General features: G+C 49.0%; 4 protein-coding genes across 4 annotated transcripts; 3 read left to right on the forward strand and 1 right to left on the reverse strand.

Annotated features, from left to right (window-relative positions):
• Positions 1-11: 11 nt before the first annotated feature.
• Positions 12-3,071, forward strand: ALT_9536 (putative ferric-chelate reductase (Fre2); the record flags this gene model as incomplete). The annotated part of the gene is made up of 4 exons (XM_033559992.2): positions 12-565; positions 619-2,119; positions 2,477-2,642; positions 2,695-3,071. 4 exons carry the CDS (start codon positions 12-14, stop codon positions 3,069-3,071), a joined length of 2,598 nt encoding a protein of 865 aa, XP_033415883.2.
• Positions 3,072-4,925: 1,854 nt separating this feature from the next.
• ALT_9537 (phosphatase PAP2 family protein) lies at positions 4,926-6,238 on the forward strand (the record flags this gene model as incomplete). Its single annotated transcript, XM_033559993.2, has 3 exons — positions 4,926-4,997; positions 5,060-5,544; positions 5,599-6,238. The coding sequence occupies 3 exons, from the start codon at positions 4,926-4,928 to the stop codon at positions 6,236-6,238; spliced, it is 1,197 nt and encodes a 398-aa protein (XP_033415884.2).
• A 2,680-nt stretch (positions 6,239-8,918) lies between these two features.
• Positions 8,919-9,404, forward strand: ALT_9538 (uncharacterized protein; the record flags this gene model as incomplete). Its single annotated transcript, XM_033559994.2, has 1 exon — positions 8,919-9,404. The coding sequence occupies one exon, from the start codon at positions 8,919-8,921 to the stop codon at positions 9,402-9,404; it is 486 nt and encodes a 161-aa protein (XP_033415885.2).
• A 561-nt stretch (positions 9,405-9,965) lies between these two features.
• ALT_9539 (putative epsilon-lactone hydrolase) lies at positions 9,966-13,761 on the reverse strand (the record flags this gene model as incomplete). Its single annotated transcript, XM_033559996.2, has 10 exons — positions 9,966-10,106; positions 10,160-10,743; positions 10,792-10,924; positions 10,983-11,014; positions 11,730-11,932; positions 11,985-12,289; positions 12,374-12,635; positions 12,686-13,262; positions 13,343-13,595; positions 13,663-13,761. The coding sequence occupies 10 exons, from the start codon at positions 13,759-13,761 to the stop codon at positions 9,966-9,968; spliced, it is 2,589 nt and encodes an 862-aa protein (XP_033415887.2).
• Between the last annotated feature and the right edge of the window lie 1,058 nt (positions 13,762-14,819).

Consider the following 14,819-nt stretch of genomic DNA (forward strand, 5'->3'; position numbering starts at 1 on the left):
CCGCCATCGCGATGAAGTTGTCGCAATACCTGCGAGGAGCGCAGGTCCTGCTCTCTCTTGCAATACCAGTCGCCTCGCATGATTCAAACGGAAGACCAGGGCACGGGTTCATTGGCTACGGCATCTCCATGTATAAGCCCGTCTGCGCTTATGCGTGCCGTGCCTCGATTACAAACCCTCTGGATTGCGACACCACAGTAGATCATGACATGGTTATGGATGAGGCTTCGATGGCAATGGATACTCCGAGTCCTGCGTGCTATGCGAACAACGATCCCTTCCTGCAAACACTAGCCTACTGCATGTACACTCACTGTGCTGATGTATCGGTCTCGGTTCTGGAGAATTACTGGGAGTTGAATGTGGCTGGTAGACAGCAGCATCAACCGAGCCCGAAGGAGTCGTATCAAGAAGCTCTTGGAAGCCTTGCCAGACCACCGACTACAATCCTTAACTCATCGGCGGTTCTGGATATCGCTTCTTTGGTCGAGGAAGAGACGTATCTGAGTAATTGCAATACTCTCTGGACGTTCGAGGCCGTCGAGACATCCCATGAGCGATACGGGTAGGCTTCCTGCAGTGATTCACAGCGCTGCTCGCTGATTTGCCTCGCTATAGCTTAGTCCTCCTTCTCACGGGTGCAATCATTCCAATCGCCTCTTCCCTACTCCGTTTCGTACCGTTTCCGGCCGCTTTACGAGTATGGCTCAAGGCAGTCTTCATCGATCCTCCTTTTGTCGGTCGTCGCCACAGTTCCGCGATACTCGACACCTTCTTTATGCCCACTCGAGGACAAGCCCTCTTCATCGCGTATTTGTTGTTAATTAACATCATATTATGCGCTGTCGGGTTCCGATCTGCTAATCCAAGCATCTGGTACGCGTCCAAGCACGACGAAATTCTCACTTACGTGGCAAATCGCACCGGGGTGCTCAGCTTTGCAAATATCCCCCTGCTGGTGCTATACACCGGTCGAAACAACTTTCTCCTCTGGCTGACTGACTGGTCGCATTCAACCTTCCTCTTGCTCCATCGCTGGCTGGCATTCATCTGCACTCTCGAAGCTTGTCTGCACTCGGCCATATATCTGCAAATTGCTGTCGCCAATAATGAGCACAGTACCGAAAGTAAGCAGCCATTCTGGATCTGGGGCATTATCGCCACTTTGGCGATGGCCATCCTGATCCCATCATCAACATGGCCAATCCGAAAGCGGTGCTACGAGCTATTCCTGGCTTGGCACGTCGTCCTGTCTTTTCTGGCTCTTCTTGCGTGCTACTGGCATATTTGGTACCGGTACACACACCAATGGGGCTACGAAACCTGGATCTATGTGGCGTTCGGTATTTGGGCCTTTGAGCGGGTGTTTCGTGTACTGAGGCTGGCGCGGCATGGCATTCGGAAGGCTCATGTCACCGTCTTGGACGATGAGTATCTCAAAGTTGATGTTCCTGGTGTGCATGCACAGGGCCACGTATATCTCTATTTTCCCACTCTGACGTGGCGGGTCTGGGAAAACCATCCCTTCTCCGCGATTGCCAGTTTCCAACCCGAGGGCAGCATGGAGAGGAAGATCGATGTCGTGTCGCAGGATGTCAAGAGTGGATATCAGTCGAAGAACGGTACGTCGGTGAAGACGTTTCTTGACTCGGACAAGCCGCCTTCTATGTCCTCGTCGCAGGGCCTGGTCGCCGAAGGATCTTACAAACCATGCCTCACATTCTTCGTACGCACCCAGTCGGGAACAACGCGACATCTGCGTGCGCGGTCTCAGCTCCCGGTTCTAGTGGAAGGGTCCTATCCTCCATCACCCCTGATAAATCATCACTGGACCGATCACCCCAATGTCATTGCCATTGCCGGTGGAGTTGGGATCACAGCGCTGGTTCCGGATCTGTGCAGCCACCGCGGAGGACGCACGTTATTCTGGGCTTGCCGCAGCAAGACATTGATTGAGTCAGTGGAGGAGACGCTTGGGGGCGCCTTGCATGATATGAATGTGCGGATCTACCGTGACCAGCGAATGGATATCCCAACGCTGTTGACAGAAGAGGTTCAGAAGTATCAGGATGCGCCGGTGTGTGTTGTTGTCAGTGGACCGGCGAGGATGGCGGATGAGGTTCGTCATGTTGTTTCGAAGATGGTTAGAGAGAATCCGTCTTTGATTGTTTCTTTTGTGGAGGAATCTTTTACTTGGTAGCGAATAGCCAAGATGGATAACATAGACTAGAAGTCCTCATTTCACGCAGGTAGACGAGGCAAGGACATAGAAAATAATTATCCAAGAATATTCTTCAGAAGATCTTGGGACCTACTTTCCTTTTTGAATTCCTTGTTTGTTATTCTCAGTTTGTGGGTCATTGCAGGGTGAATTATGACTCGCTGTTGTGACCAATGTGCGTCAAATACCGATGGGGTGACATAAAACACCCTGGAATCGGTCATGAGAAGCTCAATGTTTTCAGCTGATGATCAGCTTTTCCATTCTTTTGTTATTGCCGTCATTCCTTTCATCTACCAGCCTCTACACGAAGGTGGTATCGCACAGCTACATGCAAAGTACTACAAGAAGGGAAACTACGAGGTCGATATATCTGCACTACTCCACCAATCGTCTGTTGACAGTTCCCAAGAGTCCACCGGTACTCCCCCTTTGGCATGCTGGTCGGCCTAGTGATTCTATCGATTGCCCAGTTCCGCGACAGATGCACGAGGTCTCCGTCAGTACATATGCCTGGCGATGGTCTTCCTTTGGCTGTGTTGCTGGCACGCGGGCCAGGAACTCAATTCGTGGATCTACCGCGGGGCCACACTGGCAGTTCGGATCACGTCCTACCTGGAATGGATTTTCGGCCGGTCCTGGCGTTCAAATGAAGGTTTACTGGTCGTCGGGTTGTCCTGCACTCGTGCACCAGTTACCGGACAACACGGTCAGCATTGAAGTGCATCTGCCCGAAGCAAGGTGGAGACAGGAGTCTGGACAGCACATTGGCCTTCGCGAACCAGAGTGCTTGAGACTCATCACTCTACTATTGCAACTGCACGCTTGCGGCTGGCGGAATGGGATGTAGAGAAGCTTCGGTGGGGCGGCTAATGAAGTTTCCCATCCCTCCTCAGGCAGGAGTCAGTGTTCGTTACTGTAAAATAGGCGGCTCAGATGCGATTCCATGGCTGGAGGGTCGTGTCAATAGAATCGTCGAGGGACGATACGGCACCATTCTCCGAATCCTTGTCCAACATCGCTATCATACTGTGGTTTCTCGTTGCTGGGGGAGGAAGTATCACCGCTGTTTTGCTCTTGCTGGAGCATTTATCGCATTTGATGTCGCTGCATTATTATGTCGCGTGTGCAAAGAAGCGCATGTCCCTTGTGGATCCATATGACGGAGGGTCAAAGCGCCCTGGGATGGACTTCGTCGATCAAGTCACGTATGACTCTCGTTCGGATCTGATGGAGGTCGTATGCATGGTAACGAGCTTGGAGTGGAGGATGGTTACGCTGCAGAGCAGAGTCTCTAAAGTTCGACTTGAGTGATGCAGGGGCTCGTGTCCAGTCTTGCGTGTTCAAGATCGAGGGAGGGGAGGGCAGGTGAGCCGCATACGGACCCGTTTGGTGGTAGAGAAGTGTTTCAGGTCGATGAAACAAAAGAAAGCGATCTGATTGTGTGATGCCTGATCATCGTAAGCAAAGACCCCAGAAAAAGGATATCTCTGGTCGATCATAAGAATCATAAAAATCGCATTGACAAACAAGTTGGAGACAGACAATAATGGTCAAACAACGTGACGTGTCTGGAATGGACTGAAATATATCACGTGATCCTTTGAGCGGAGAAATTCCGGAGTCGGACAAATGCTCAATTTCCGGTAGCAATTCACGTGATCACGTAGTTGTTAGGTTGAGACTCGAGAGTCGAGACCTCGGGGCATGAGGTATTTTAAGAAGCATCTGCAATGATCTAACGATTAGTGTTTCAAATTTGGATTGAACACTAAGTTGATTTTTCGCAACCAGGGCATATCAAGCATAAAATTATGCTGTCCGCACCGCCCAGGTATAAATGAAGGAAGTTGTCCATGACCAATCGGCGATCGGTGATTCCGCCTCCCGATATGGTGACGAGGATGCTACCGAACGGAGGCTCGGGGCTTGCAGAACTTGCAGAACCTGCAGGACTGAAAAGTCAAAAACAGCCGGAGTGGATGGCGCCTCTGCCATCATCAGCAAGCGCTAGTGGCCACTAGGGGATATTACTTCAGCGGAGTTCGAAATGCTAACCCCGACATGGTAACAAGACATATGCACATTACTCGGTACTTGTCCATTATCTGCCGTCAGCCGACTGAAGCATCCAATAACTGTGGGTGAAACATAGCTCTGCCTACGCGTCCAAAGATGAAACAAATAGTACGCAGTACGCAGTAGTTTACTACCTTAGTAGGACCTTTACATACTGCACTGAATCAGGCGCAATTCCTAGCATGCAGGAACTTCATTCTTCGCGTGGTAGACCTTGCACCTGCTCGCTGCAGAAGGGACGCGTTGCTAGTCTCCTCCTTTAGTGAATGAATCTCCAGCCCCTCGCATCCGACCGGATCAGCCGGTTCCAGGAGGATTTTCCCGCCAAGCAAGTCCTTGTTCTGGGTGGATACGCAATCTTGGCGCAGCAGAACACAATACGAGTACGGAGTACGGGGGGTAAAACTTGGATCTACGCAGCACCAGCCCAGTTCAAACACCTGTTTGTTCTTCAGCCCCCCTGCTCTTCTGGATCATAACCTGGTCCGGTTATCAATCCGCCAAGTAGTATATAATCTCCACTTTCCAGAAATCTGCAGTTGGGTTTCTCCTTTTTACTACTGTTGATCTTCACCTCACCACCACAGCTCTCCTCGACTCCTCCCACTCTTCTCTACCCGCCGTCATGGATGCCAGGGCGGAGTCGCCGGACCTGGGCAAACCCCAGTTCGAGTCGCACACATGGCTCGAACCCATCGTATGTCACGTCGCAATCTAACCAAGAATCTTAGTCTTTCTGTATTGACTATCCATTCACAGATCGTTGTGAGCATCATGATTGGCTCGTTGGTCATTAACCGCCGTAGAGGTTTCAGCGTTTTTGGCAGCAGAGCAACGGTAGATGATAACGGCAGCTCGACGGAGGACTATCGCTCCAAAATCCCAACAATATGCGGCATCGCCATTGAAGTTCCGGATTCCTCTCGCTGGGCGCACCATATCCACAGCAGAATCCTGCAGAAATTCCCGTTTCTGGTCGAAATGTTCTACTGGGCCGTCAACTATCTGTTTTACTCTGTCACCAAAGCGACGTCGCAGTGGCTGTCCCCCGCCGAGATTGGCGTCGTCCAGGTCGCACAAGATCACGGTGTCGGGATCTTGAACTTTGAGCATCACTCCATTGCGCGGTTTTTCTTTCCCATAGAGGAATCCGACTTTCAGTCATTTTTCCTCAATGGACACCAGTCTATCATGACCTTCTTCAACCGCATTTACTCTCTTGTCCACATCCCCGGAACCGTGCTGTAAGTCTATCCCAACTCGGAACCTCCTGCAACTCAGTGCTGACCACATCTCAGGTTCTTGGGCTGGTACTACTACGCCGCCGAAAACCACAACACCTTTGCCGTCGCGCGACGGACCATGACCCTCGGCAACTTCGCCGCATTCCTCATCTTCTGCTTCTACCCCTGCATGCCGCCGCGACTGCTCCCCGACTCCTACGGCTTCTACGACACCGTCCGCCAAGAGCACGCAGAGAGCGTCTGGGTAGGCGGGAAATCCGTCAACCAGTTCGCCGCGATGCCGAGTCTGCATTTCACCTACGCGTTCGTCATCGGGTGTACCTTCATATATCACTCCGGCCTCGTGCACAGACTCCAGGGCCGGCCCGTCCGCAAGTCCCCCTTGACGCAGATCTTCTTCATGGTCATGGCGTTCGTGTACCCGCTGCTCGTGCTGAGCGTCATCATCGCAACGGCAAACCACTACTGGCTGGACGCGACAGTCGCCACCTTCACCGTCACCATCTGCTTCTTGGGGAACCGGGTCCTGCTGCTCCTCCTCCCCGTCGAGTACTGCATCTGCTGGGCGCTGCGGCTCGCCAAGCCTGTCCCAACAACGGGCGATCGGATTCTGCACAAATGGCGCGAGTCGCGTGGAGATGTGCCCTTGCTGGCGGAGCAGGATTCTGACCGGTTCTCTGATTCAGTTGTTTAAGCATATTCACGGCGTTTGGGTTGGCTTGGGCTGGGCTGGGTTACTACGGGCCACGGATACGGATAAAAGAACGGCCATCGCATATTTGCATACCTGGCGCATCTAGATCTAATATGTACATATTGATAATGGTATCGCTCTCAATACATGAAGCAGTTGCTTATTTCCTCATTTGAGAATTGTACTCCGTGGCTGACTAAGCTGTTATTGCAAAGTCGGAATCTCACGTGATCGTCATGACGCGTCTCTCAGCGTTGAACACACGCCGATCAGCGACACCACGCAGTTGCGAACCTGCTTAATCCTGCGTGGAAAGTCCTTTCAGTGTCTGATCGGCGCCTCCGTCCAATTGATTGATAAGAACAGGGCAGCTTGTGGCTTGTGGCTTATACCGGCGTCGTGTGACCGGCATTTTTGCCAACCAATTGCATGACAACATGGTCCGGATGACATCGTCAGTTGTCATCAGATGCCCGTGTTCATACCAGGCCGTCATCAGTAGATCCATGTCGGTGCGCCAACATCCCGTGGATTAGTCCGGCGAAGGTTCTGCTGATTAGACTGACGTCAACTGAACAGACATTGGGAATTGGATGGGGAGCATTAGGAGTCTTAAAGCCTTAAACTTTGTCCTGCTCGATTGGGAAGTGAGTTGATGCTATTCTTTTTGGTATGCACTGTAGGTGCATGGGCTTGTATATCGAGGAAGATAGTTGTTATTCTCTGTAACTAATAACTAATTGACAAGATAAAGATGAATCTGTCACATGACTGGGGACTGTGAGTCAACAGTCTGATAACACATAATAGTATCCCGCTGTAGTAAAGAAAAAAGAGAGAAAGAAAAGACATTGGTGTAAAATAGTGACTAGGTTGACTTGAAAAACACAGGGTGAGTGGTGGTGTTTGCCTTGAGATCCTTCAGTATTTTAAGAATAGGGTTGCGTATCTTTGCAGGTATTACCTAGTATTTAATAGTTGTTAGGTCAAGGGTGTTTGCTGCAGGCTTTGAGAGATTAAAATACCATCTTTCCAGACATCTCAGGGCGATGTTAGCTTGCAATATAAAGGAAGAATCCTTAGTGTAGGCAGGTGCTTTGGCAAGTATTGCTTGGAGTGCATATGCAGGCTGTCCCCATGGATATTTACTGAAATCCTTATCATTCATCATGAGATTGTCTTGCGACAAGGAGACTAGCTGTGGAGGGCACTTAGTGGTGTCAGCTGGGATATCTGATGGTATCTTGTAGACTGAAAGAATGTTGTCCGTTCTCTTTGGCTTGTTTTTTACCTCGAACAACCTCGATCTTGTTGTCCACTGGACTATCGAGCGTCACGAGTCGTGGATAAAGACCGACAAGCGCCCTAAAACCAGCAGAGCAGACAAGGTCAAAACCTACAGTGAAAGATACGTGATGGGCATCGTTTATGAAGGGTCGGGGGTTTTTTGCGGTGATACTTCATCAGAGTCTGATTATGATTCAGGTTTTTCTAAGTAGTTTTGCAGTCTCTCTCTTGTCTGCCTTAAAAGGAAATCCCAATCTCATGTTAATCTGTAGGGTCCTCTGGTTCGTAATCTCTATCTTATCTGAGGCGAAAGGAGGATCCAATCCAACCTTATTAAACTGTAAGAAGGTTCAGGAGGTGTTCTTGGTGGTTCAGGAGATGTTTGTGCTGATAGAGCTAGGTTGATTTTCTGCTGTATGAAGATTCGTCGGGGAAATACGGTGGGAGATGATTCAACAATTTCATCCGGTGAGGACTCAGATAGTTCGATGTAAGACGGTGCTGGAAGATGGATTCGCTAATGATGCATCAGGCATGATAGTAAGTTGAGAAGTTGTGAGGTAAGTGGGCCCTCATTCAAAGGGAAGGTCATATGTACCAATACTTGACTCGCGGGGTTGTCGAGTGTGGTTCTGTGCTGCTTCTTGTGAATATTTCTGACATCATTGCTTATGTGGACTGCACTAGGCTCTGACTTGTCATTGCGTGTGTGATCGCCAATGCCTCTTAAAGATCTTTTGAGTGAAGGAGCATTGATAGAGACTCATCAGAGATAGGCCATAGACATGTGTGCTTAATATTGAGTAAAGTATTCTCTTGGCAGATCTTCCAGTCGTTGGCTTAAGTGACACGCATGTAACCTATGGTTACTACGAATATTTATAGCTTCTTATTATTGTCAGTTAGAGCCCTCGGATCAATCACTCAAATTGACAATTGCACAATGGTGGAGTATATCACTGTATGTTACAGAGCGGACAGGCGAAGATATATTTTAGTATGCCACCCATCCGACGACCATTCCCAAGCCCACTCCCAATCAACAGCCGACGTCATGATGGATAATGTAATTGCATAAAGAATAGCAGTTGATTTGAGTTGCATAGGACGTGGGAGAGTCCTGGAATGCATGCTGGTTATCCTCCATTTCGTGTTTGCGGAAGTAGTGATCACTAAACAACCTAACCGAATATTGGATATTCGCGACCTCGGTATGAGCTGCGCATAGAACATAAAGACTAATCGATAATATACACCACCGAGGATACGCGGTTGTATACTTTCGTCGTATACCTGGTATAAATCTGTGCGAACAAAGTCTACTGAAAACGCTTACAAACACAGAACAAGCCTACCTCTCTCCCCAGTTCTAACACCTGGCCGTACAGCACCTATGAACTACCAAGTCCTAATCAGCGGCGAACAAGACGCAAAGGTTGCCGAAAAGCGGCGCGCCGTTTACCTCCGACCTTTCTTACTATTCTGGCTCAATTCTCTCTTCGCCGAAGTTATCTTCCTGGCCGTCGGCATCTTCATCATGACCGGAACCCGCGACCTGATCTATAAAGTCCTGTGGACGCTGGTCTTTTGTCCATTAGGCATGGGCGGAGCAATGGGTGGCCTCACGAACTGTTTCATCGTCGATCATTATTACGGAAAGAAGGCGGCTCATTTCACGGGGATTCTTGCATTGCTGGTCCTGAGTAGCTGCAACTATCTGTGCTACAACCTGGATAAACATTTTGGGTGGTTTGGGGCTTCGGAACACCCGTGGTGGTTTCATTGGCGGTATCCTATGATATGGGCAGTGGGCTACTCGAACGGACTACTTTTGTTCACGGATAAGGGTCAAGAGAGACTGGCTGGAATGGGTCTTTAAGCTGCGAACTAGTCGACGGGCTTCAGACCTTCTGTCAGGCTATGGGGGTATATGAGTTTCCACATATTGAGGATTCTCAGGCCAACGGTTACGGTGAAAGACATGTTGGAGGGCGCAAGAATATAGTTTATTTCTTGAAGCAGGGGAGAGGTTGTTGCTTGGAGTATCAACGACGAAGCCTGAGGGAGGCAATGAAACTGATGGTCTTCTGTATCCCCCATTCTCATAGACGCCCAGGTAGGGCTTAATCTCCCTTTTTGTTGCAAGCAATAGCCGTTTAGTTCAGCTTGATGCTTGCCTGATCAATCTCAACAGCCAGAAAAAAATCTGGTAGAACCAATTCTAGAGTAAATTAATTTTGTGTGCACGACTGCTTGTCGACTCACATAGATTCGCTTAATCTTTCTGAGACACCTTACTTAATCCTAGTCTCCGTGATATCCTCTCGACGCCTGACCTACTTTACACCAACTACCACAAACTGCACTGGAAAAGAAGATGGTAAAAGAAATCTAATGTTGTACAGTTCCCTATGTTATTTTCTACACGTAGACTCATACACTAATTTAACCGTTCCAGAAGCCAATGCTTCAAGGCTCGCTCCTGCTGTGTCTCATGATAGTCACCAAACATCGGCCAGACCAGAGGTGCAACATGGCACTCTCTTTCCCCGATTACCAGAGTCGTATCGGGATTCGATTTCTAGAACATATTAATCATTCCGTCTGGCAACATTAGATCATGCAGACACTTACTTTGAACTTGCTCACCCAAGCCTTGATCGGGTCTAGTAGAGCTTCGTCACCTCCAGCAAGTATCAGAGTCTGCTGGACCTTGATGTTGTCCCACCACCAATCTGGTGCCTCTGTTGCTTCGATGTAGTTGTTCGACGGCCGTCCATTGAGATAGACTCTCGACCACTTTGTCGTGACCTCCTTTGCATCGACATCCCTATGTTCGCTGGCTTCTACACTCGGCCAGTTGTGATGAAATGAGACCCATGGAGACATGAGGATAGCGCCTTTAATGGGCTCATTGATGACTAACTCGGGCACGTCTTCGGAAGGATGTGTTAAGTGGGATAGTACTGCCAGGCACAAATTCGCGCCCGCCGAATCTCCAACTAGTAGAATTTGGGACGGTGGCCGTCCAACATCCTCTAGGATATACCGTAGAGCTTCAACAGCTTCTTGAAACTGAGTCGGATACGCCGCATGCGGTGTCAAGGTATACGTACAATGGAACCAGCCAGTTTCTATACCAGCATTTGCGGAAGTCTTCTGTATCTGCGGCCAGAAATCAAGGTAGGGAGCTGTCGCATCCATGGCAAAACCACCACCTGGTACCGATTATTAATAGTGTCTCGTCATAAACGTGGGTTGAGTACCATGGAAGTTGATGAAGATATATTCCGCGGAGGGACTGCCAATCCAGAAGCCTTTGAGCCCGCGGCTATTCGAGACAAAATGTTGCTTGAAGCCATTCTTTTGGCAGTAATGCAGGTAGAGTTGGCCATAAGACTTGAACAGGTACCTGTCTCTGTTAACATGTATACTTTCTGGTCTTCGTTATACTCACTGGAGTTGCAGCGGACTGAATCTTCTCGTAAGCTGTAGAAGTAGGTTATTAGTGTGGATGGCACAGGCTTCGTGGTACGGTACATCACCTTCTTGACGACAGCTTGGATCAGATGATGATGATAAGTATCTGCCCCTGAAGGGCCCCGAAAGAACCCTGTGGCTGCGGCATATATTGCCTCTGCGACTGTTGAATGTGAGTTAAGGACTGCGTATAAACTTGAACCCTTGTCTTACCAAGTGAAAACCAGCCGATAAACGCGTCTAGCTTATCCCAGACTGTCAAAGTGTGCATCATGTTCGCTGATTGTGTATATAAATTGACAAGCTCGCCCGGCGAGCTGAGTACGCCCTTTCGCATTTTATGTGGGTTTACTCCCTGCCGCAATGCTGATTAGTATTCAATCCCAATGACCCGAGGTCGGGTCCACGCAAACACCTCGGCATGCAATTGCATTAATGGTGGGTGGTCATCGGGTGCCTGGAATTTATTGGTATGCTCATCTAGGTGAATTAGATGCTTCCGACTTGCTGAACTGATCATGCAAAGCCTCGGATGCGGAGTGGTGGGAAACAATGTATCCCGTTATTTGTATAATAATGCCCAGGGCACGAGCTCTGCGAAGTGAGATTTAACCAAACCAATTGTGACCACATCCTAACGACTAGACATATAAGATACCTCTTATGTACTCTCTTAAAATTCCCAAGGCCAGATGGCATTCATAACCATATCTTCAAATCATACCCATATGAACTCTTTTCCATTCTACGTAGCGCTCCTTCCCCGACATCCCTCCACCAATGCACCTGTCGAACTCCTCTTGCGCGCCGGGTTGGCCAGGTCGGAGCTTCAATCTATAGGGCCACTTGTCGATGATAGTGTGCGTCTCCTTCATCTCTGCCCCTAACAAATCGGCAAACTCACGGAACTTGAACTTCTCCGAATACCTACTCTCAGGATGAATATGCGGGTCCAGTTATACAAAGAATCTGTACTCACCGGTTGAAGATGTCGTCATAGGTTTTGACCAGCTCCCGGCCAAGGTTGAATTTGACAAGCTCGGGATCGTAGGCGGAAGTTGGCCTCCTTTTCAGAGGAAGATATTTGAGGAGGCGTTTAGTTGTTGGACTATGTGTAGTCAAGTCCAGCATTCTGTCTTGATCGGTCAAGGTTTCTTCAACCGCGTTCATGAAGAGGGTAATCAGGGTCGCATGTGGGTTTTCCTGAGGCGTTTGAAGCAAAGGTACCATCAAACTTAGTGTGGTGTGAATTCCCAACCAGCCAGAATCCGAAATATTGGACACCTATATAGATCCATCAGTGTGTCCGTTTGAGGTACAATTTCAGACCAAAAATTCCGCTTCATGGGACAGATGCCAATTGCTCACCTCGATTCTACTGAAAGAATCATTCTCGAGATGGTCAGGAAGGCAAGCGGCGTCGAGCTGGAAGAGTTTAAAGGAGAGCTTCAGACTCGGGAGCCGACCAAGGAAAAATCGAAGCATTCTGCGAATGTAAAAGAAGAGCTTGCCGTATATATCCGCAGTTGCAGGGCCTGTTGATGTAGCGGCAACCTCGTCTAAAGGCCACCCATGAAGCGGATCGGCATTGTCGTTCATTGGCCAGGCATTAGCTGTATGGAACAATGTTCTGTTTCTATTAGCGTTTATAGCAAGGCGTGATGTCGTTTCCCAACTCACGGGTTTGGTACTCGAAATTCATGACGTGAGGATCCAAACGGGAGCAGGAGGCCGTCTTCCCGGAATTTTTGGAAAGCGATTCGATGCGAAGGTGACTGGCAATACATGAATCGATCACGGTAGTCCTTCCGTGATTCAGCTAGAGTAATAGCTGCACGAAGTTCACGTGCACGATCAGCAGTCAAGCCAGCTGGCGGGTCAACCAAAGACAAGAGACGGTCCCAAGACGATCTTTCGAGAACAACTCGGAGAGAGTGCCGTCCAAATGTCCATGTCTTCCCTAAGAGGCTACCGGGCTTTTTGTCTTTGATCTTGTTGCAGACATCCTCGACGAGAGGTCGAATTCGATGTCGGAGGAGGTCAGTGTGCGACTCGCGTACGAAAGCCGAGTACCAGAGGTGAATGATGCAATCAACTGCCTCATCAACTTGATCAACTATTAGGGCAATAAGAAGCAAGATAATGTTTCGAGCCACAATTTCAAAGTCCCGGTCGTTTATCGTAAGTTCGAGAGGGTAGCTATAGCTACTCGGAAGCTGGGCAATCGTCTTGACAACATTTCGAAGATCTCCTGAAGCTATGGACAATGGATTGGCTCATCAGCTCCAGACAAGGGATCGTATGAGCATCAGTAGCAAACTGAAATCAAGCACATACCAGCAAACAAGATGCGTATCACTCCGCCATATTCTTCCCCTTCATTTGATCCAAGTCGAAGGATGTCGGATGCAGGGATGTTACCCCAGAGGTACTTCTTCATCCCAAACTGTTGTCCGAGCCCTTCTGCGATAAATGAAGGCTTTCGGTTCTCTAGAAGCCAAGCGGGCTGCCATGTTCCTTTATTAAGAGGCGATTTACATTCGGATTTGTGTTGCGTCCAGTGCAATTTCTGGCATACTGGACCGCAGTACTACAAAGTCAGATCTATCAGGACAAGCATATATACAGAAAATGTGTATGAGCTTGGATGAACTCACAAGGACGAGATGACAGTTCTTGCACGTGTATCTGCCTTCTTTCCTGCACTCTGAGTTTGCGATGTCCCAGTTGGCGCAGATAAGCTCTGGACTCGCCATTTTACTTCAATGCTCATCAAGTTGAACGAGAGATATCAGATGAAACAGTACACAAAGCATCAATATGAGCCATGCTGGGAAGATGCGTTGGCTATGAGTTTCTACCACTATAATATGAATAACCTATGAACAGATGCCACATCTCTTACTGGTAACCCCGCATGCACAGGCGTGCAAACATGCATTATATTAGGGCGGCATAACCTTGCACAAGGCTGGTTGACTAGCGGAAAAGTGCTGTCTCTCACCAATTGCTAGGCTGTATTCAGATTCCCTGAGGAGTATTTGGAAACATCACCTTTCTCTTTCACCTCAGGGCTTGCTTAGAGGCCGTTTCCAGAATTTTCCTACGTCCTGATATTTATAAACAGTGCCCTAGCATTTACATTACCTAGTTTCTTCTGCCTTAGCTCTTTAGTCGCATGGTGGAGAGCGTAGGCTACCAGGTCATGGCTGACATCCGAGCTACTCTCCTTCAATTGTTCTATCAGGTTCTGCCAAAACGCTACTGCGACCTCGGGCGCACACTGATTATCGGCCGCCACAGGGTTCCAATAACGCGTGCGGGAACCCAAGCAGTTGGAAGGTGCCGGCAATATGAATAACTTCGTTGGCCAAGCTGATGGATGAGTTATCTACAGTGGAGCAAGCAGACAAATAGGCAATTGTGCAAGGCTATATCAAAATCCCGCCAATTCTCGAACCATCAGACTCTCTGGAGCCTCATTTGTGCTCACCCCAAGGAACAAACTACCCGACGGCGGGTCTTCGGAATACGCAATCCCATGGCATGCAAAGTGAACTATCCAACAGCCGTCAGCGCATCCAAGACCTCACTTTTGAGAGACTCCATAAAAGTGGAAACACATGCTTTTCTCAGTCTCCGTGACTAGTTCCACCTCTTTCTCCGTCCAGCTGGTTCAGAGCACCGCTCGTGGCATGGCAGTGATGAGCATCCTTGTATTTGACTCTAATAGACCGCGCAGGCCTCATTCGCCTGCGTATAGTAGAGCCTCTTATGCCGTCGTATTCTGTAATGATCAGGGGATCGTTGCGAA

This window comes from Aspergillus lentulus, assembly GCF_001445615.1.
Source record: "Aspergillus lentulus DNA, contig: Alt17, strain: IFM 54703, whole genome shotgun sequence".
Classification (NCBI taxonomy): domain Eukaryota; kingdom Fungi; phylum Ascomycota; class Eurotiomycetes; order Eurotiales; family Aspergillaceae; genus Aspergillus; species Aspergillus lentulus.